At 41.6% G+C, this 21,649-nt stretch overlaps 1 protein-coding gene across 3 annotated transcripts in view; it reads right to left on the bottom strand.

The window, feature by feature from the left end:
- PTPRC (protein tyrosine phosphatase receptor type C) overlaps positions 1-21,649 on the bottom strand; it is a 140,778-nt gene that overhangs the window by 53,566 nt on the left and 65,563 nt on the right. For all 3 annotated transcript variants that reach the window (XM_059728438.1, XM_059728439.1, XM_059728437.1), the window contains 4 exons: positions 21,041-21,157; positions 17,453-17,608; positions 10,723-10,851; positions 3,850-4,002 (listed from right to left, as the gene is read on the bottom strand). In XM_059728438.1, coding sequence (XP_059584421.1) covers positions 3,850-4,002; positions 10,723-10,851; positions 17,453-17,608; positions 21,041-21,157 — 555 coding nt within the window. The remainder of the gene's footprint in view (positions 1-3,849; positions 4,003-10,722; positions 10,852-17,452; positions 17,609-21,040; positions 21,158-21,649) is intronic.

The raw sequence follows: 21,649 nt of genomic DNA, 5'->3' as shown, positions 1-21,649 counted from the left end.
TAAGGCAATTAGGGCTGGAAGAGCCACAGGCCAAGAGAGAAAGAGACTTTGTGTGTTCCAAGCCAAGTGGACCAAATCAAGTGCACAGAATAGGAAAAGGACTAGGAAGAGCACCCAGAGCTTTTCAACCTCTAAGGGCAGCCCTGCCCTGAGGGGGGACATCAGAAGATGACCACGAGAGGCAGAAGCAAGAACTGGTCATGGGCAGGACCAAGGTAGCCACCAACGGATGTCACGGCCACCCTAGGGTGTGTCCTGTTACAGTCCCCCTTTCCCACACCCAGAGGCATCCCCTGGGTGTCTACTGAAGAAGAGAGGAATGCAGGAGCAGGGGGAAGCATTATTGAATTTCAGAGATTCAGGAGTGCCCAGAGCAGGGGGCTGGGGCTTGGTGGGGTCATACAGGGATTCAAACAAGTTCCTAGCAAATGCTGTTATGTTCTGGCCCCTGTGATGCTGGTTACATCTCCCACACCTGCCTTTTCAAATTCCTAGATCTGCCCATGCATGGATCATGATGCTTCAAAAAAAAAAAAAAAAAAAAAAAAAAAAAAAAAAAATGGTGAGAGAAACTCCCTAACAAGTGGGGACTTCAACTATGCTTTTAGTAATTATGAGGGAAGAAGCTTAAACATCACCAAGGTTTTGTAGAATATTTAAATTGAATGTTGTTATCTGTTTTTGTTAATGAAACCAAAACTTGGGAAAGGAATGAATTCGGATTAGGTTTCAGAGCTGTTTGGGGAACAGAACTGCTTTTAGGCAAATGATGCTCTGATGGGCCCTGTTAGTATGAAGGGACTGCTGAAATGCAATATGGGCATGGTGTTAAGCCTAGACACTATGGGTGCTGGCAGACATGAAAAAAAAAACCAAAACAAAACAGCACTTTAGATTCAGTAATTTATTAGAAACACCAAAAAGCCCCACTGAAGTGTCCGGTCTATACCGAAATTGGATGAGCCAGGTCAAAATAATGCAATGCCTCTTCTGGGCATGCACTAAGCTTTGTGTGCCCCCACACCAAACACAAAAGAAAGATCTTCTTTATTTTTATTTTTTTACATCTGAAGGCAGTCAATATAAGTCTTCAGTTGAGCTGGCATACCCAATACCAAGTTGTGAATGAGTCAAGTTCATAATCTGTCTTGCAATTATAGATTGGTCTTCAGGTGAAGGACATGGAATTACTTACAAGAATGTAGTCAGCCCAAAGGCAAAATAAAGTTTCAAGAATGACCCTGCCCACAAACCACCCCCCACAGAGTTTTGGTGAAACCCAAATTTTTCTTAGCAAGCTTTCAGGTTTGCCACATGAAGAATTGCTGCAGTACAGAAGAAACCCTCCCACAAATCACACACTGCTGGTTATGACATATCACCCCTCCCTCAAATGTATATGGGAAATCCTCAAACAATTGCAACCCATACTAGAAGGAGACCCAATTCTTAGCGAGATCTTCCCACAACCTCCCATCGTAGCCTTCAAACAAGCACCAAACCTCATTAACCTTATCACCAAAAGCAAACTTCCTATTGCTCAGAACACACCAAATAGATCCAGGCCATGTGATGACAAAAATGCAAAACCTGCCAACACATCTCCACCGTCCCCACAACTACTACACCCCACAACAGAGCCATTAGCATTCCTGGATCTTACAGCTGCATCTCCAGAAATATAATAAATCTCATCCAATGCCCCAAATGCCCTGATGGAAAATAACAAACAACAACTGCGCACCAGAAAGAATGCACACATTGAAATCTATAAAAGACAAGAATGTCCAATTACTGGTGGGGGCACATTTCTTACAAGACAACTGCTTTCTCTCCAATCTCTCAGTTTTAATCCTCAAAGGGAACTTACAAAACACTTTTCACAGACTAGCCTACGAACTTCACTTCATCAACGTCCTGGGTACAAAAAAAAAAAAAATCATGGACTAAATATAGACATTGGATTTATGACACATTATAACCTGCTTGACATCTGACTCCAAGTACTTTTCCACTATTTACCTGCTACATTCATCCTCTTTCTTCCCCCCCCCCCCCGCTCAAATCTCTCACCCAATGACTCCTCAATTTACATCTTCACTGACTGCCTTTCATGCATGCATACCAGCCTCTGGCCTCTTTACTATTCATTCCATTTAGGAAGAACACACACACCAACTGCAGATTCTTCCTCAGCCTGATGAAGGGTTTTTAAACCCGAAAGCTTGCTAAGAAAAATTTTTCCAACTATTAAACTTGGCCTAATAAAATATATAAGATTCACCCAAATAACCTCATCTGCCTATGTCCTTAGACCAACACAGCTACAAAATACACCCCTGGATACTTAGGTGAGAGTTTTACCTCAGGCCGTTTTTAATGGGTAAAGTGGATAGAACAAAATGTATCAGAATTGGAATGAATACAGGAATAGTGCAAAGGGGAGGATTTTCTCAGCATAGGAACTGAGCCAGATAGCTTCTTACCTCTCTTCTGAAGTAACTCTCCACCTACTTAACTGAGCCAGCAGTAACACCTGAAGCTATCTAAAGAGAGAAGGTACTGGAGCTGCCTACATTTTCTTTAAAGGTGGAAAGTTGAGTTCAAGGAAGAAAGTGAAATACTGGCAGTAGTGAAAAGGAAAGAACTTTTAATAGTGAAATAAGGGAGGAGAAAGAAGAATTAAATGGTTTGGGGAGGAACTAAAGAATGGAATTAAATCAGGTGAGCTCAGCCCCTAGCTCATGGGCCAAATCCAGCCCCTAGCCCACAGGGGTTTCCAGAGCTCTAAAAATTTGATAGCAAAGGAGAAGTAATAAGTAATGCTGTCATCACTGCCAAACTTCCAAGCCCCACAAGCAGGATTACATGGCCCCATAGCCAAAACCAACCTGCATACAAAGGGCTAGGACTTGGACTGCAGCTTGATCTGGCATGCCCTTGGGCATGATAGAGAGCATGAGACTGGGGGCGATTCAGGTCACAGACTCACCCCTATATGACTTATCCAGGCCAAAAGATTGGGTGCCACTGCTTAAATGAACATACACACGGAGGACTAAAAGTAAGCAAAAATGTTAGGAAAAGCTGATAAAAGTCTTGGGAAAAGAAAAGATTTTGCTGGGCTTTAAAAGAATAACAAAGTTGAAACTTCTAAAGTAGAAAGATCAGAAAAGAAAAAAAATATTTTAAACATAAATTTTGTGCCCCAATTAGGCCTTGTCTGCACAAAGAAGTTTCTGCAAAAGTTTACAAAATGATGGGAAATATTGCCCCCCACATACCCCCCCCCCCAAATGTTGGTAGACATGAATTTAAAAGCTGGAGAAAAATGAAAATGGAATATTAAAAGGAATTATAACACAGGTAAAAAATGTACAGGGGTGTGAAAGTAGACCTCGAGCTTTATCCTGTGAGAGCTAAGAATCCAAACTAACTAAACCTGCCTATTCATAGGGCTATAAATAATTATTTGTTTTTACATTTGCATTGATATGATGTCAGAAGAAGGTAAATATATTTTTATGCATCTTTTAAATTGTTTTGCATTTTGTATAAAATTAAATTTTAAAAGTCCTATTACCAAAACAAATTCAAAGTTGATAAATTTATTAGGTTTAAGGTAACTTAAAAATGTCCACATTGAAAAGCATAATGCAAAGATTGTATCAACACTGAATATTGAAATGATTCAAATAAAATCAATAAATGAAAAATACTAGTGTGTAAACATTCCTAATACAACAGTAAATTTATTGTGCATGAATAATGAATGCATATCTAATGATGAACATCTTTTTCTACTCATTTATGAAGTATTTGCATGCAAAGGTTATTAAATAAACTTACCTGCTGATGTCGTATGCCCTTTACAAGCCTGCTCTTCTCCTTTAACCGTTTCATTTTTCTTATTCTTGGTGTATGCTCTCACTGTTATTGTATACTCATTGTATGGCTCATATCCCGTGCAGGTATGTGTATGATTTTCTTTATTCAAAAAGACTAAATAAAAAAGGGGAAGTTAAGTGAGCATGTCATATTCTAAACAAAAGGACTGCCATGTAAGTTCTTTTAATCTACTTTCCTGTCTCTAAAACAGGACAGTAAGGATTTTACAAAAAAAGATGCTAAAAGCCAGAATTTTTTACAGTTTATGGGTGAACCTGATTATGAATTAACTTAATTATATGGGGTCTGCTTCTAGCACCAATTAATTATATTTGGAATCATGAAAGATAATATCTTATCAAGTATTCTATAACTGTAGTGATTATCATTATCCATATAAATTAAACACAAAAAACCCTCTGCTGAAATAATATAGTAAAATCTAATGGATTCAGAAGTTACGAAATACCAGACCTAGGTTCCCTTGTGCAAACTCATCTGGATCTCATGTGGACGTGCATTAATGATGGTCTCAAAATTATATTCTATACTATTTTTCCCTACAGGGAAATTCATGAAATGGTATGCTATTCAATAATTCTTTTTATCTTCCATATTCAGTTTGCACCCTTGGTCCTTATTTAATTAACATGATCCAAATTGTCCACTGAAAGTTATTAATTTCTTATGTACTTTCTTATTCACCAGAATACCCAAGTACTTCATAAAAATGATGAATTTATCCTTGTAACCCCATATGTGAGAATAGCAGTTGTTCCCATTATGCATCTGGAGATTGAGGACAAAACAATGAAGGCCAAATGAGTCAAATGTTAACTAAGTTTGGCGCCTAAATTGGAACACAAAGCATATTCATAATACTTAGCATTTTTACAACACTTTATATCTTGAAAGCACAGGTCTAATTTATTTGAACTGTCACTATTAACTAAAAATCTCATCTCAGGTGTCTCAGGCTGAACACCCAGAACATGCGGAACATAAAATTAGTGACTACCTAGGAGAACTTTGCTTTAAGTGACTAGCCTAGCACCACAGGAATTCAGATGTAAGAGATTAGCCAGCTCACTTTTTGATAATGTTATAGTCAGGAACCAGCAGAGAGCTCATCACCAATGAAAAGGATACTTACCACGCCCATTACTGTAAAAGGTAAAAAGAAAATGGAAATAAGGAAAAGATTTTGGCTGAGAATCTGTGCTGTACCTCCACACAGTAAAGGTAAGTTACCTTTCAAACCTCTCATTGGAGGCCTAATCTGGGGCATGATGCCATTACATATACATATTATCAGGGGTCCTTGGTATGATGCTTAGAGCCCCTACTGCATCTTTTGAACCATATAAAGGCTCTACAGTGGAAGTAGAAATCCCTCACTTCTTTAAAAAAAAAAAAAAGAAAAAAAAAGGGGGAAATAAAGGTTGCCCTCCACTCTTTTTCTTCTTCCACCATTTAGTGTTTCAAGTATTTCAATTTAAAATATTACAGATATTAAAATAATGGGCTTAAAGATGTTTTCATTTAACCTACTACCAATTCTGCATGCAAAGATAGGCATGGTATGAAGCATTTCCCCAACCCCTTTATTAGTCAACTTGCGGTCTGTCACACCTTTAGAACTCCACCTCATCCTTTTTTTCCTCATTTCTTAAAAGCCCAAACTAGCAACCTTAAACCAGTGCCCATTATGGCCTCTAGGCTACATTTTAACTTTAGATGCTGTCCAGCTGCTTTTAGAACATAATATCTGAACTGAGAAGTGGTAGTTTCTCTTGCAAATCCTGTTGAAGAAGGCATCAGTGGCACTTCGAAAGGGAAACTATTATGTTGCCTCCCAGTCCAATTGCTGCATTTGATAAATGGCTGAAAGGTATCATATAGACAGAAGGCAAGGTTCTTTGAGTAGATGTGATATCTTTTATTAGACCAACTGAGTAGTTGGAAAAAAGTTCTTGGAAAGCTTTTGGGCAGTCACCCTTCTTCAGGCATAGGGAGTCTCTGCTAGTTGGAGACTCCAAGGAATGAGAGAAGCTAAAAGTGTGACAGGATGTCAGTGAGAATGTAAATAGGTAGAAATTAGAACGACAAAAATGTAAAGAAGGAAAGGGAGGGGAAAGAAAGAAGTGGTGGGGGGAGGCCAAAGGGAAACACTACAGGAGTAATAATGGCTCTCAATAAAAAAGGGAAATAGTTGGAAATCAAGACAACAAAGGGCAAAAAACTACAGGAGGGGAGGAGAGAAAAGGTGAGGGAAAAAAAGAATGTAAGAGGTCAGGTCAGGCAGGTGCCTGGTGAATCAGATGTCAGGCTGGTTGTAATGTGTCATAAATTCAGCATCTATATTGAATCCATGATTTTTTGTATCCAGTATATTTATGAAGTGAAGTCCATGAGGTCATCTATGAAAGGTGTTTTGTAAGTTCCCTTTGAAGATTAGAACTGAGATATCAGAGAGGGAGTGATTGTCCTGTGAGAAGTGTGCCCCCACAGGTAGCTGGGTATTCTTGTCTTTGATAGATTTTTGCTGAGCATTCATTCTGGCGCACAGTTGTTGTTTAGCTTCTCCTTCATATTTTTCACCAGAGCATTTGATGCACTGGATAACATGTTTGGAGGTGCAGGTGTAAGATCCAGGAATGGTAATGGTTTTGTATTAGGATACAGTTATTGTGGGGGTGGTGGAGATGTGTTGACAGGTTTTGCATTTCTTGTCCTGGCATGGTCTGGATCCATTCGATATGTTTTGGGTCATATGGAGTTTGCTTCTGGTGATGAGGTTAGCAAGGTTCAGTGCTTGTTTAAAGACTAGGATGGGTGGTTCTGGAAAGCTCTCTCTAAGAACAGGGTCTTCTTCTAGTATGGGTTGCAATAGTTTGAGGATTTTCTGTGTAGGTCCCGGGATGGGTGATGAGTCATAACTAATGCTGTGTCATTTGTGGGGATTTTTTTTTTTTTTGTACTGAAGCAAATCTTCACGTGGTATCCAGGTGACTCTTTCAAAAGTGCAATCTCTCTCTGGAGGAGTGTCCTTGTTGACTGAAAGCCCTTTTTATATATTTGTGAGATGGCAATCATGGGTATTCTCCTCGCTGCAAATTCTTCCCCCTCCCTTACTTGCTTTATCTTTTGTCTTTCTAACTTGTACCTATTTATATTTTCACTGACATCCTGCCACACTTTTAGTTTCTCTCACTCCTTGGAGTCTCAGACCAGCAAACTCCCTATGCCTGGAGAAGGGTTACTGCGCCTGAAAGCTTGCCAAGAACTTTTTTCCCCCAACTACTCAGTTGGTCTAATAAAAGAGATCACATCTGCCAAAGAACCTTGCCTGCCTATGTCCTTAGACCAAGACAGCTATAACCAAAAACCCAGTCACATAGAAAGTTCTTTGAAGTAGAAAATCATCTTTTTGTTGCATACTTTTACATTAAAAAAATACTGTGCAGTAAGCCTATAGGGGAGCTTGTTTGCTTCCAACTGGAGCAGCCTCGAGAGGAAGTGTTGACTTCCCCATACAGTCTGGGACTGCCTGGGAACTGTCCCAGTCTGGGGCAGGTCCCAGCCAGCTCCAAGTTGGGTGGGGAACTCTCCCCATGCAGGGAGCTCCTGGCTCCAGTTCCATGATTGGTGTGGGGGCTGGGAGATTGTCCCAGCCTAGGCTCTGCCGTTGGAGCCTACTCCAGAAGCAGGCAGCTCCTGGGGGCAGGAAGCAATGTTCTTCCTTCTCACTACTTCCAGCATTTTCATTTTCTTCCTTGGAATTCAAACTTTGGATGTTCCAAATTTAAAGAAAATGTAAGCAGATCTTATATTGTACTGTAGGGAATTGATGGGCAGAATCCCATGGGAAGCCAATCTGAGGGGGAGAGTAAAGTATTTGGTTGTACTATAAAGAAACCTAAGGGCACAGGAATGAATGCAGAAAGAATAGTAAGTATAGCAGAAGACCACCTTGGCTTAGCAGGGAACTCTTCAGTGATCATGGAATACAAAAAGGAAGCTTACAAGAAGTAAAAACTAGGACAAACTACTAGGGAGGAATAGAGTATTGCTTAGGAATGCAATTAAATCAGGAAGGCCAAAGTTGAATTGGAGTTGCAGTTAACAAGGGATGTGAAAGGCAACAAGGAGAGTTTCTACAAGTATGTCAGCAAAAAGAGGAAGATGAGGAAAAGTTTGGGTCCCCTACTGAATGGAAGAAGCAACCTAGTGACTGATTATGAGGAAAAGGTTCAATGCCTTTACCTCAGTCTTCACAGGCAAGGTCAGCTGTCAGACTACTGAACCTGGCAACACTTTGGGAAGGTGGTGAGCAGCCAATAGTGGCAAAAGAATATGTTTGGTACTATTTAAAAAAGCTATATGTGAACAAATCTATGGAGCCAGATGCAATGCAACTGAGAGTGCTGAGGAAGTTGGCTGATGTGATTGCAGACCTGCTGGCCATTATCTTTGAAAACTTGTGGCAATCAGGAGAGTTCCCAGACAATTGGAAAAGGGCAAATATAGTGCCCATCTTAAAGAAACAGAAGGAGGATCCACGGAACTACAGATCAGTTGCCTCAGTCTTTGGAAAAATTATGGATCAGATCCTCAAGGAATCCATTTCTAAGCACTTAGGGGAGAGAAAGGGTGATTAGGAACAGTCAGCATGGATTCACTAACGGCAAGTTAAGTCTGATCAATCTGATTGCCTTCTATGGTGAGATGACTGGTTCTGTGGATATGGGGAGAGCAGTAGATGTGGTGTACCTTGTCTTTGGCAAGGCTTGTGATAAAATCTCCACAACATTCTCACAGGCAAGATAAAGAAGTACAGCTTGGACTGTAAGGTAGATGGAAAACTGGCTGGATTGTTGGGCTCAAATGGTACCAATCAATGGCTTGATGTCTAGGTAGCAACTAGCATCAAGTGGAGTGCCCTGGGGTTGGCTCTGGGGCCAGTTTTGTTCAAGATGTTCATCAATGATTTGGAAGATAGGATGGAGTGCACCCTCAGGAAGTTTGCCAATGGAACCAAGCTGGGTGGGGAGTAGTAGATATGCTGGAGGATAGGGCTAGGATTCAGAGAGAGAAACTGAAGGATTGAACCAAAAGAAATCTTACAAAGTTCAATAAGGACAACTGAAAAGTCCTGCGCTTGGGATGGAGCAACACCATGCACCAATACAGACTAGGGACTGACTGCCTAAGCAGCAGCTCTGCAGAAAAGCATGTGGGCTATAGTACTCAATAAGCTGAATGAGCCAATAGTGCCCTTGTTCTGAAAAAGGCTATCAGCATACTAGGCTGCATTAGTAGAAATGCTGCCAGCAGATCAAGAGGAGTGTTTCTTCCCCTCTATTTGACAATGGTAAGGCCACATTTGGAGTACTGTGTCCAGTTTTGGGCCCCCCACTACAGAAAGGTTGTAGATAAATTTGAGAGATTCCAGCAGAGGGCAACACAAATGGTTAGAGGGCTAAAGAACATGACCTCTGAGGAGAAGCTGAGGGAACTGGTCTTATTTAGTCTGGAAAAGAGAAGACTGAGTGGGGATTTAATAGCATACTTCAAGTAGTTGAAGTATAGTTCCAATGAGAATGGAGCTAGACTGTTCTCAGTGGCAAATGAGAGCAAGGAGCAATGAACTCAAGTTGCAGCAAAGCAAGTTTAAGTTCAATATTAGGAAAAACTCTCTCACTAGGAGGGTAGTAAAGCACTGGAACAGGTTACCTAGAGAGGTTGTGGAATCTCCATCCTTGGAGGTTTCTTAAGACCTGGATAGACAAAGTTTTGCTGGGATGCTCTAGTTGGGGATGGTCCTATTTTGAGCAGGGGGTTAGACTAGATGACTTCCTTAGGTCCCTTCCAACCCTAATTTTCTATGATTCTATGGCAAAGGTTGGTATTAGGAAGAGCCACAAGTTTGTCAGGCTGCTGGTTACTGGTAGGTCTGGTTGGCCAATAAACTGTAGATATAATTTATGAAATGGAAGGAGAACACATGATTTTGGGGTGTAAGCAACATGGACAGGAGGGAATTTCAAAGAGAGTACAATGAGTGAGCCAGAAGAGAAGTGGTCATGTGGCAATTACTTTTCCTTCAGCTGAAATAACAGCCTGAGGCTTGCCAGCTAGCTCAAATATACATGTCCACATGCAGTTTGGAAGCAGACCCAGCTTCAAGCTAATCAAAGAAGCTGAAAGACTGACTGGTCCACTATGGACTCTGAGGGCTCCTATACACATGCATGGATCCTGCTCTGATTAGCTGAAAATCCACCACTTTGGAGCAGACTCGGTTAATCAAGTCTGCTGCAGCACAGAAAGTGATACGCTCCAGCATGCTTCCGCATCACCTATATCAGCATCCCCATGCATCTCCAAGCTGAAAAAAAATGGTGGTGGGGGTGCTTTGAAATAAAACATGTTTGATAAGCTTTATTTCAAGGCACTCCACCTCAATTTTTTTCAAAGTGGGGACACTGATTCTCATGACGTGTGGGAGCATTTAATTAGTGCAGCTTGCTAATTAAAAGTTCCTGGTGCCATGACCCACAACACATGTAAAAATGTCCTAAGAGCTCAAGTGTGGGGTTACACTGTAGCCTTTGGCTACCTTTATATTAAAAGTATGTGGCATTATTAAAAAAGAAGGTTTTTTAAAAACTTCTTAGAGAAACAATTGGGCATTTCAACTATTACTTGTGTAACAGTTATCTCTAGAGTCTCTGATCTGTAATAAAGTCTTCATTAGACATTATACAGTGACAGAATAAACTTAGAATTCATCTCAGTTATGTGGCAAATATCAAAGAAAAATGTACTCACCAGACTTCCCCTTTTTACATGTCACAATATATCCACCTATAGGCCCAGCTATGTTTGAGGGTCCACGCCAGGTAATTGATACATTTTCAGAAGTTACTACTTGAGTCACATTTTCAGGTATCCCTGGAACTGTTACAGAAAATTGGAGAACTAAGAATAAAACTACTTTCATGTAGAAAATACTTTTAAAAATGATAAAGAAACAACAGCTAAGGACACTTAAAATAAAAAGTGTTTCAAGTTTGAAAGCATTGAATGGAATTACAATTTTATTGGATAGAAGTATAAGGGATTGACAAAATGTGCACAAAGTATTGATCTCCGATCCATTTTACACAAATACAGGACTCCATTTCACAGAAATCTGTGAAGAAATTGCATAGTTCAACACAAAAAGCATTTGGAGGTTAAAAACCAAGGCCGTGTACAGAGGAAATGACAGGCATGTGTGCATGACACTTTAAAGCAGGCTAAATGCTTTTGCACCACTTTAATGTTGTCAGTGCTTGCACGCCTTGGTGGCATATTGCACATTCCAGCCACTGTAGGAAATTCAGCAGCAGAATGCACCTTAAATGACTTGGGGAGGCAGCAAACTAAAACACGTCTGAGGAGTTTTAGTTTGCTGCCTCTACAGCTGCGGGGTGAAGCACTGGGCTCCCTGCAGCTCAAAGGCTCTGCAGGAAACCCTGCAACAGCCCATGAAGGCAGGCTCCAGCCAAGAAAAGTGGCTGATCTCCACCCCCCGCACCCTGCCTGCCTGAGTTGCGTGGGGGCCTGGTGCTTCCCTCCACAGCTGCCATGCCCTTGGGACCACCCAAGTGCTAGTGGAATCTGTGGGAGCTCCTTGCTCACTGTTGCCAGTCTCCTGCTGCCACACTTCTGCCACCACCATGTCCCATCACCGCTGTGCCCCCCCAGTCACCAGGGATACGGGTCATTCATATCAGTGTGTGCACAACACAGGGGTTTAAAGGGCCCTATATTGAAGAGGTGTTTTTAAAAACCCACCATTTCAATTTAGGGCTCCCATTTCATCTACACATGCCTGAAGCCTTTATTTTAGAATGATCACTGTAGCAATGAAAAGAGTGAAAGAGACAGAAGTAATTGGAGCAGTGGTCTGTATAGGTTCCATAGGTGTCTATCACAATTCAAGGTTCTGGTTTTGGCCAATAAGGCCCTAAATAGGCTGACACTGCCGACTCAAGAAACCACCTCTTCCTTTATGTTTCAGCACAATATCTAAGGTCAACTGAGAACAAACTCCTGCATGTATCATCTGTGCACCAAGTTTGTTGGGTGATAACTAGGGACCTACCAAATTTGCAGCAGAAGTGAATGTGTGGCAGCTCCTTTAATCTTGCAGTTTCCTCCATGTGTCCCCAATGAAGGGGCCCCGCAGTTTGGCACTCAATCCAGATAGGCGGGGAGGCAAAAATGATAGTTTTAAATATGGTGTGGTTTTTGCTTCCTGTTGGCAATTGGCCAAGGAGCCCTGGCATCCTTGTTGCTGACCAGCTGGGAGGCAAAAACAGCACCATATTTTAAACCGTGGTTTTCACCTCCCCGCTGATCAAAAGCAGCAAGCACATGGCAGGGCCTCTCCACCAATCAGGGGCAGGGAGGAGATATGGGACAAACTGCAATATTAAAGAGTCACCATGCAGTGCAATTCTGCCGTGATTTTGGTAGAACCCTTAGTGATAACACATGGGAGATCATTCTCTGTAGTGACTCCTTTGCTCTGGAATAACTCCCTTAAGGTCCATCAGAGCTTGAGCTTGGATATTTTCCAGGAGTATTGTAAGACCTTCTCTTATATTGACAGGCTGGGTTAAGTTTTGGGTCACTGGGGTGTTTGTTCTGTTACATATTATTGTATCTTAATATTTGTATCTGTCTTTATAAATTTATCTGGCTCTTATTATAAATCACCCTGAGTCTCTTTTGGGAGTGAAGCATAAAAATCTAATAGATAAACAAAAGGGCATAGAATGTACTAATAAAAAATCCTTATAAAAAGTCAAGTAATTTAAGGAAGAGCACACACCAACTGCAGATGCTTCCTCAGCTTCTCGAAGGGTGTTTATACCTGAAAGCATGTTAGAAGACTTTTTCCAACTATTTGAGTTGTAGGGCTGTACGAAATTTTGCCACCAGTTTTGTTTCAAGGCTGTTTCGACTTGTTTCAACATTGAAATAGTAAAATCAAAATGGAATAGATATGCTCAAAACAGCCTTGAAACAAAATGAGGCAAGTCGAAATGTTTCACTGTTTCAATGCTGTTTCTACATTTCACCCATAGGCTATAATGGGGAAGGTTGAAACAGCCTATAGCTTTGTCATTTCTGCCCTGATTTGCATGAAACTTACAGAAATGATATCCCCTTCTGAGGGCATGATGCCTGACAGTTTCAAGGAGATAGGTAGAGGGGGTTCAGGGAAACTGCACCCCTTAATCATGAAATCAAAAAACTCATGTCATGTATACGTGTTAAGCCACAGTGGAGTCAAAGCTGCAGGCCTGCTAGCCCCTGATGAGGCCACAAAGCCTGGCAGCTGTCAAGGAGATAGGTATAGGGGTTCTGGGGCCCTGTACCCCTAGCTGCTGACCAGCAAAACTAATGACATGGGTGCTTGTGTAACTACAGGGGGACTGAAGATCCCCCTGTACAACTGTGACTTACCACTAGAGGGCTGGCAAGCAGAGGCATGGACAAGAATCAGAACTCTACCCCACCTCCAGTGTGGAAGTGGGGGTGGCATGTAGCTTCTAATTGATGTAGTGCTGGTTAAAGGTGTCATACAGAATAAAGTCCTGAATTGATCCACACAGTAGGAACAGTGTAGGCAGAAACAGGGCAAACTCCATCCACGTGCCTTAGCTGTGGCCTGGAAGGAATGAAAGAAGTCTCCATGCCATCTTTCCATCCTTAATATTGCTCCTGTGGTGACAGAGCCCAAACCAGCAAGAAACAATATTGTCTAGCTCATGCTCTGTACCATCAGTCATGAGAGCTGAGTTCTGGTCCCAGTTCTCCTGCTAGCTTGCCATGTGGTGTTGAAGAACTGACAGAGAGGCCTTGTAATGTGAGAGATCAGCTGGACCTTTCATTGCAAAATGTTTCAGAATACATGGATGACAGATTCCACAAAAGAGCCTGACCTCAGCTGGTACTTGCTCTCTGTCTGGGCTATCCTTGCTGTTTATTTGGGCAGCACCTGGCCATGCCTTCCCACAAGCTGTTTGTCTCTATCCGCCTACTTCCAATGAACTAGGTGCATTTAAATACCCTTGACAAGGTGCTACCTGAGGTATCCCTCAATAGACTCAAGACACATCCCTTGATAGATTTGAGGCACCCATCAGTAAATGCCAGCTCTTAGTTTTCACTCATTTTTTTTATACTATAGAAAAAAAATAGAGCAATTCTTCTGTTGTGAAGAACTCAGAAAGACCCCAACAGGGTAGAATGTTTTAAAAATTATGGATTCTTATTTGAAATCTCCAGTATTATTTTGTGAATCATGTTTATAAGTTTAACAATTAATGCAGGCAGCTCTACTTTTGGCGCACAGTTGTCACATCAGTTTCAACCAGATCAGGGAGCCCAAACACCTCAGCTGCCTGACAATAATACCACACAGCTAGGGGAAGCATATTTCTCCAGGCTTCCTGGTCTCACTGAAATTAATGTTGTGGCTTCATGCTGAGAGCAGAGCTGCTGGGGATTAAGCCCCAACAGCTCCACATTAAGTGTGGAGTTGCACAGCTCTTCAATACCAGGGAGCCCAGAAAGTTCTTCCCCAAGATGGCTGCATTATGGTTGTGGCTCTGCACTGACAATGTAGTTGTTTTGGGTTAATCCCCACTGGCTCTGCTCTCTGCACAGAGCTGCAGCATTAACTGTGGCAAGACAAAGGAGCTGGGAAAGTGTTCTACCCTGGGTTCCCTGGTCTCACTGAAATTAAGGCACAATGACAGCAGCTCAGCTGCCCAGCAGTGAGATCATATTGCCAGGGAAAGCCTGATTCCCTCAGACACATGGGGCACTTTTACATATTCTCCAGAGGTTGGGGTGGATAGTCTAATTAAAGCACTGCAGTGTCTCATGTATCAGCATTCCTGCATTTCCAAATGGCGGCAGGGGCATTTGAATTAAAGTTCAGTCAACAAGCTTTAGTTCAATCTCCACCACAGCCATTTTGAAATACAGGGACGCTGATACACGAAATGTGGGAGGCTGCTACAGCACTCTAAGTACCACACTCCAGCGGACTTGATTAATTGAGTCTGCTCTGATGTGCTATAATTACAGCGCATCAGAGCAGCCTCTGCACTTGTGTACAGGTACCCCTGGTCTCCATTTATTTGGGCTGCAGTGGCTCCATATTGAGCATGAGCCCCCAAACAGCAAGACAATGAAGCTGAGAGAAGCTGGCTTCCTCTGGCTGCCTAGTCTCCATTGAATAAGTCCTACTGGCTCCATATTGAGCTACCAATCAGAAAAACCATGTAGCTAGGGGAGGCATACTTCCCTCATCTCCCTGGTCGATCTAAAATTAACCCACGCAGAGTGGCTGCTCTCAGGGCACATCTACACATTGCCCTACAGTGATGTTTTTACTGTGCCATGCTTTAGTACTTCCAAAAGGAAGTACTAAAGCTCAGTGCAGTAACCACCTGTACTGTGTCATGTGCATGACACACACTTATTTTTAGAAGCTACTTCACCATAGTGGTATGCTATAATGGGGGAGTGTGCTGCTACGGCGAAGTAGTTGCTGGTCATGTGTAGACAGCTGTGGATGCTACATCGACATAGTGTGTTGCTATGGTGATGTATCATCACATGTAGATGCACCCTCAATGTGGGGGCAGGGAGATGACTAGAACTTTGCAGGGTAGAAAAGACTAAAGCAGCTGAGAGCTGTGCATCCTGCGATGCTGGAGGAATGAAAGCGAAGTATATTTACTCAATGCAAGTCACTAAATCAATAGGGCACAAAACATGGCATAAAGATTAGCAACCTTTAAAAAAAAAAAAAAAACCAAACACCATAATGTACTACACACAAACTACTAGATGGTCTCTACTCTGTTTGTCTTCAGGAAATCTGGGATAAATCACCATATACCCTAGTACCACATATGAGCACCAGTAAGCACATAATGAACACAAACAATTATGCCTTGGTCCTATTATAAAAAAAAATAGCATGGGCAGGAGAAGTGATCCTGGCTTGAGCTTGTGGGGTACCCATCACTGTTTGTGGACACTATCAATTAGGGGTGTGCAAAGTGGGCCCTATTCAATTTGGATTCAGATTCAGCCTGAATCAGGGACAGCAATTCGATTAGTTGATTTGGATCACTGTCTCTGATTCAATTTGGCCAAATCCAAAACTGAAGATTCGATGCCGATTCAGAGAATCAGTGATTCGGACATAAACACAACTTTAAATGTTTTTTCTACATACCTTGAGGTACCAGGCATGGCTCATGAACGCTGGGATGCTGGGGTGGATGAAGCGTCCCACAGGAGCATGGGGGGCACCCCTATGTGCTCAGGGGTGAACCTAGAAGTGGACCAGAAGTACTTCTGGTCCACTTCCAGATCTGCTGGGGAGCATGGTGACAGGGGCCCCTCGCGCCCCCCTGGCTTGGTGATCGGCCACAGGAGGACCCCGGGTGCCCCCTCCCAGACCCAGGAGGCACCAGTCACTGAGCTGGGGGGGCAGGGCACAGGGGAGTCCTCTGCATGCTCCTCAGTGGACACAGAAGTGGACCGGAAAAAGCTTCTGGTCCACTTCCGGGTCTGCTGCCAAGCGTGCTGGGGAGCCCCCATGCTCCTGTGGGATACTCCATCAGCCCCACCTTCATAGCATTCACGAGTCACCTGATACCTTGAGGTATGTAGAAAAGATATTTAAAGCTGTGTCTATGTCCAAATCAATTCAGGAGGGTTCCAATTTGAATTGGAAAGATTAAAGGGTCTCCTGATTTGATTCAGATTCAGAGATTTGGCCACCGAATCAGGCTGAATCTCCACTGAATCAAATCAGCAACCAAAGCTTCACACAGCCCTATTATCAATGCAGGCACACATTATCAATGGGAACTCTGAATCAGAATTCTAAGTTAAAGGCCTTTTGTTATCATGCTTCTCCAGTGTGACATTAAAGGGGAAAATACTTGATGCTCATTTTTTGGCTTCTCTTGGATCATTTTTGAAGGGGTTGAAAACTTTTATTCTAAACATATTTTTTGGTTTTGAATGCCAGAAGTTTCTAGGAAATGGAAACTACAGCCTAATGATTGTATAAAGGAAAAAATATAGGCAGAAAGAAACAGTGAGGCAGAGTGAGGTAAAGTTAAGCAAAGTGAAGCAAAAGCCATTATAATAGAAAAATAAAATGGCAGGGAAGAAAAAGAATGAGAAGAAAAAAAAAAAAAAAACATGTGAAACAATACTACAAAATAAAATTATTTAAGGATCATAAAGTGTATTTTTTTTATTTTTCAGGTCATCACTTTTTCAAAAATATTTTTTAAAGAATTGAATATTTTAAGGGAATTTTTCTATTTCAAAAATTCAAAAGGCCCATTAAAAATTTGACTGGCTCTGCAGTTGGCGTAAGTGCTGAGTTGGGAAGACCTATAATAAAAACACAAAATGCTTTCTTTCCTATTATGTTTACAGGAATAGTAAATGTTGTACTCACCTCCAACATCTGTTTGTATTTCTTTTGTATGCGTCTCGATTCTTTCACCAGCAAAGATTATTTTTGATGTGCAAGTATAATTGTGGTACGGTAAAAGTTCTGTCACTATTTTATTAGGTTCCTTAGATTGATCATCTCCTGCACTAGAATGATTTCCTGCATCAAAATGTAAAAACTTATTAACAGTCTTCCTGATTCAAAAAAATCAGTGATTAACTTGCAAATACCATATTTTTTTTGCATACCACATGCCCAAATGAGATATACACCTTGTTTTGGGAAGGCATAATGAAAATTTTTCTAGTCTTCCTGGACACAGCATGGGCTCACCATGGCTGAATGCCCCTGACCGCATGCATGATGAGTATAGAGTAGACCCCTCAGTATCACTCCCCCTCTCCTTGCCACTCCAAACCTAAAGGTTTAACCCTATCATAGCTGTTGCCAAAGTGGCAAATGTCAATTTGGCAGCAGCTATGACAGTTACACCTTTAGCTTTAGAGCTTCAAGAAGAGATTGAGTGAGATGAGGAGTTGACATCACCCCTCCTACAAGTGGCCAGGAAGGTAGCACAGTTCATGGCAGCCATTCCAGCATCTCCTTCATTCCAGATCTGCTTATCAGCTTCCTCACATGCACCCCAATTTTAGATGGCTAATTTTGGGGAGAAAGGTGTATTTGATGTGCGAGTAAATATGGTATTTCATCTCACATTTATAATTTATTCCTTTTATCTGAACATAAAAGTAGCCAATACAACAATGTCAGTTTAAAAAAGGGAAGCAAACATATCATGCATAGCATCTACATATTATAATAATAGTGTCACAATATGAAAGCTAAGAACTCTGTTTTCACTCTTATGACATTTTATTTATATATATATCTCCTAATTTCATCCACATTCTCTCTGAGACCAAAAAGGTAGATTGCTGTAATAAACTGGGTATAGATATGATTCAAAATATACAAGCTCCTTCCACAATTAGAGTCTAGACAATTCTGAAGATTATATGAATGCTAATTTTAAATAGAGATTAAAACCTATTTACAAATATGTTTAATTTTAATTATAAAAATATATTCATGCTATTGTCTAGAAACAGTGATTCACAAAGTCTGGAGGGTTCATTATGGATGAGAATAAAAAGGTCAGGATATTTATCCAAGCCCTTTGAGATCAATCCCACTAAGTACATTCTATCTTTGATTATCCTGTCAGGACAGGCCAAGGCCAAGAACCTTCCCTTCCTTTCTTCCACCTGTATGTTTAGGACTATCCTTCTCTTTAACTCTTATGAACATTGAGCTCTTTCCATCTTCATAACCCGAGTCATCTACCCTCCCTGCTTTCACTGTGGCCCTACCTGCAGGGGAGAGTATGGGTGGAAGTTGGAAACCCAACTGGGGAATATTTTCCCAAATCTGTCTTCTCATTATTCTTACCCATCCCTTGAGGGGGTAACTATGGATGTCTTCTTTCTCCTGCCATGTACTGTGTCCTGTATTACATTCTTATTTTGGGGTAGTGCCTGAACCAGCCCCTCTAATCAAATGCCCTAGCTAGGCAGGGGATGTGGGGAAAGCCCTTCCTTTAATTCCTTCTAGTAGTAAAGAACCTGAAGAATTTTCTATATAGTAGTTAGGCTGCATTCTCCCTTGCTGTTAGCAATGGAATAGAACTTATTGAACACCTTTTGTTTTAAACACACTCATACTGGGGACAGCAGTAGAATAAATAAATCCATCGCTGTCCAGGACAGGAATGGTGAGCATCTGTGGACTACATCAGCCCCAGCCTGCTACATTTTCAACAGATGTCAAGACTTGAGGGAAGGTTAAAAGTGGACAGAACAGCTTAGCTGGGTGCTGGTTGAGACAGCAAACCTCCCAGTCTACAGAAGAAACCTCCTATACCTCCTAAACCTCCCACTCTATAGAAGAAAAGTCTAGCTGGTATCAAGCTCTGATTAGGGATTGCTCCCAGACACCTGCCAGAGCTTATCTGAAGGAAGGGAAGCCTTATCTGGAATGACTGTTTTAATTGCTATCAATGGTTGCTGCTTTTCCTGAAGAGGACTAAAAACAAAACCAAACCCTTTTGTCTTATGTACCTTACTAGAAGATTGACAAAGGTCTGTCTTGAGCACAGGAGTGATATGGTCACAGAACAGTTTATCGTCTTAACTAAAATTTTCCTACCAAATAGTAAAACAGGAAAAATGTCAAGGCAACAACTCTTTAATGGATGTGTATTTTCTCATTATTTTTAGACTTACTGTATTTATTCAAGTCCAAGATGAGATTTCCTCCCCCCGCCCATTTAATATGGGGAAAAAAGCCCCTCATCTTTGATTTGAGAGCAAGGCAGCAGGAGGGTAGACAACAGCGGCTGTGGCTGTGGTCAGAACTGAAGCCACAGCTGCTGCCTGATCCCCCACCATCTCTGCCACCTACCCCCAGCCCCCATTCAGCCATGGGTCTCCTGCCCCTCCACTGCCTTTGTCTCCCTTTGAAGGCCTTGCTCCCCCAGCTGTCCACCCCCTGGCAGAAAAGGGTCCCCCAATCATCTTTTTTTCCCCAACACCTTCCACTCAGCAGCCTCTTCCCCCTCCCCCCACACCTGTCTCAACACTTCCAGGCATGGCAGCTCAGACCAAGCCCCAGAACTGAGGCTGCCACTGCTACCCTGCCAAAGCTGCTACAGGGCTAAGCTGGGGCTGGAGCAAACTAATGCTCTGTGCCCCATGCTGGAGTGGGAATGAAATCTGCTGAAGCCAGAACAAGAGTAAGCAGAGGGGGAAGCAAAGATGGCATGGAAGAAGACAAGGGGAGAAGGGACCTAAGGCATAGGGCAGCCAAATGTTGGGGGCACACAGGTGATAGGGGGCAAGATGTGAGGGGGTCAAAGGGTAGGTACAAAGGCCAAATGCCTGTCCCTGTACTGCCCCCTCTACCACCTACCCCTCACCATCTGCCCACTGCCTCCTCTGCCACCTGCTCCACCCTCACCTTCCCTACTGTTTACCCCACCACTGTCATCCACAACACCACTTCCCCATGTCCTCTCTACTGCCTGTCCCCTATTGTTCCCAGATTGCCTATTCCCTACCACCTGCCTGTCCTCATCCCCCACTGCAGCAATGGAGGGGATAAATTTAAGATGACTCTCCAAAATTAGACTCTATACATATATAGATTCTATATATTAGCTATATATAAAATAAATTTATATTTTTTCTAGCAATATATGCATCTAATTATTGAAGGATCATCTTAAGTTCAGAGTCGTCTTGTATTTGGGTAAATATCCATTATTTAAAAATATGTATTAATCTACATACATGTAAATTAATATAAGACTTATGCATGGTATCAAATCCTGCCAATTTTGATGGTTTTCATTTATTACATTTTAGAGAAACTGACTTAGATACCGTTGCACTTGCTGTAGCAGTGCTAACTGTAAGCAAAAACTGTGGTCCACTGTTAAACAGTGCACTAAGTTCAGCAATTCAACTGCACCTGCTAAGAGACATAAATTAAGCAATTAAAACCATAGCTATAAAAAGACAGTAGTATACATACCAGATTCACAGCCATACGTGTAAGTCAAATGACAATTTTCTTGAAAGTTCTTTGTCCATTTTAAGGTCACAGAGATATTAGTTGTATCTTGAACCTCAAGTTCATTTTCTTTTGTATCTTTAATGATGGGAACAATATAACACATTTAGTTCATACTTACTTTTAATATGTTTTGAAATACTTTTAGTTTTCAATATCCACATATACGATTATATTTGATAATAAAAATATGCAAGACAAAAGGCATGTTTTAAAGTAATTTGTAACATGCCATTTATTAAATGAGTTCTTCAAAAAAAATCAATTAAAAAACCCTTGTATCTTATTTCTAGACATCTGGTAACCCATACAATTCTAGGGGTAAGTTTTAAGTGTAAAAATGGCCTTACTTGCACAGCTGCACAAGGAAACAAAGCACACAGTGGTGTGTTATTCTGTTGATCAGAGGTTCTCAAACTGTGGTCCATAGACCACCACTGGTCCGTGAGCTCCATTCAGCTGGTCCACAGAAAAGTTGTGGAACAATCAAAAATATATTTTTAATATCAGTAGTCTTATCTTACAAGTACAGATGAGTTGTGTGCTTTGATTCGTAGAACAAAAAAACAA

The sequence above is a fragment of the Alligator mississippiensis genome, chromosome 5 (assembly GCF_030867095.1).
Source record: "Alligator mississippiensis isolate rAllMis1 chromosome 5, rAllMis1, whole genome shotgun sequence".
In the NCBI taxonomy this organism is placed as follows: domain Eukaryota; kingdom Metazoa; phylum Chordata; order Crocodylia; family Alligatoridae; genus Alligator; species Alligator mississippiensis.
The sequence above is the reverse complement of the archived record's forward strand: the minus strand, read 5'-3'. Positions and strand labels throughout refer to the sequence as shown.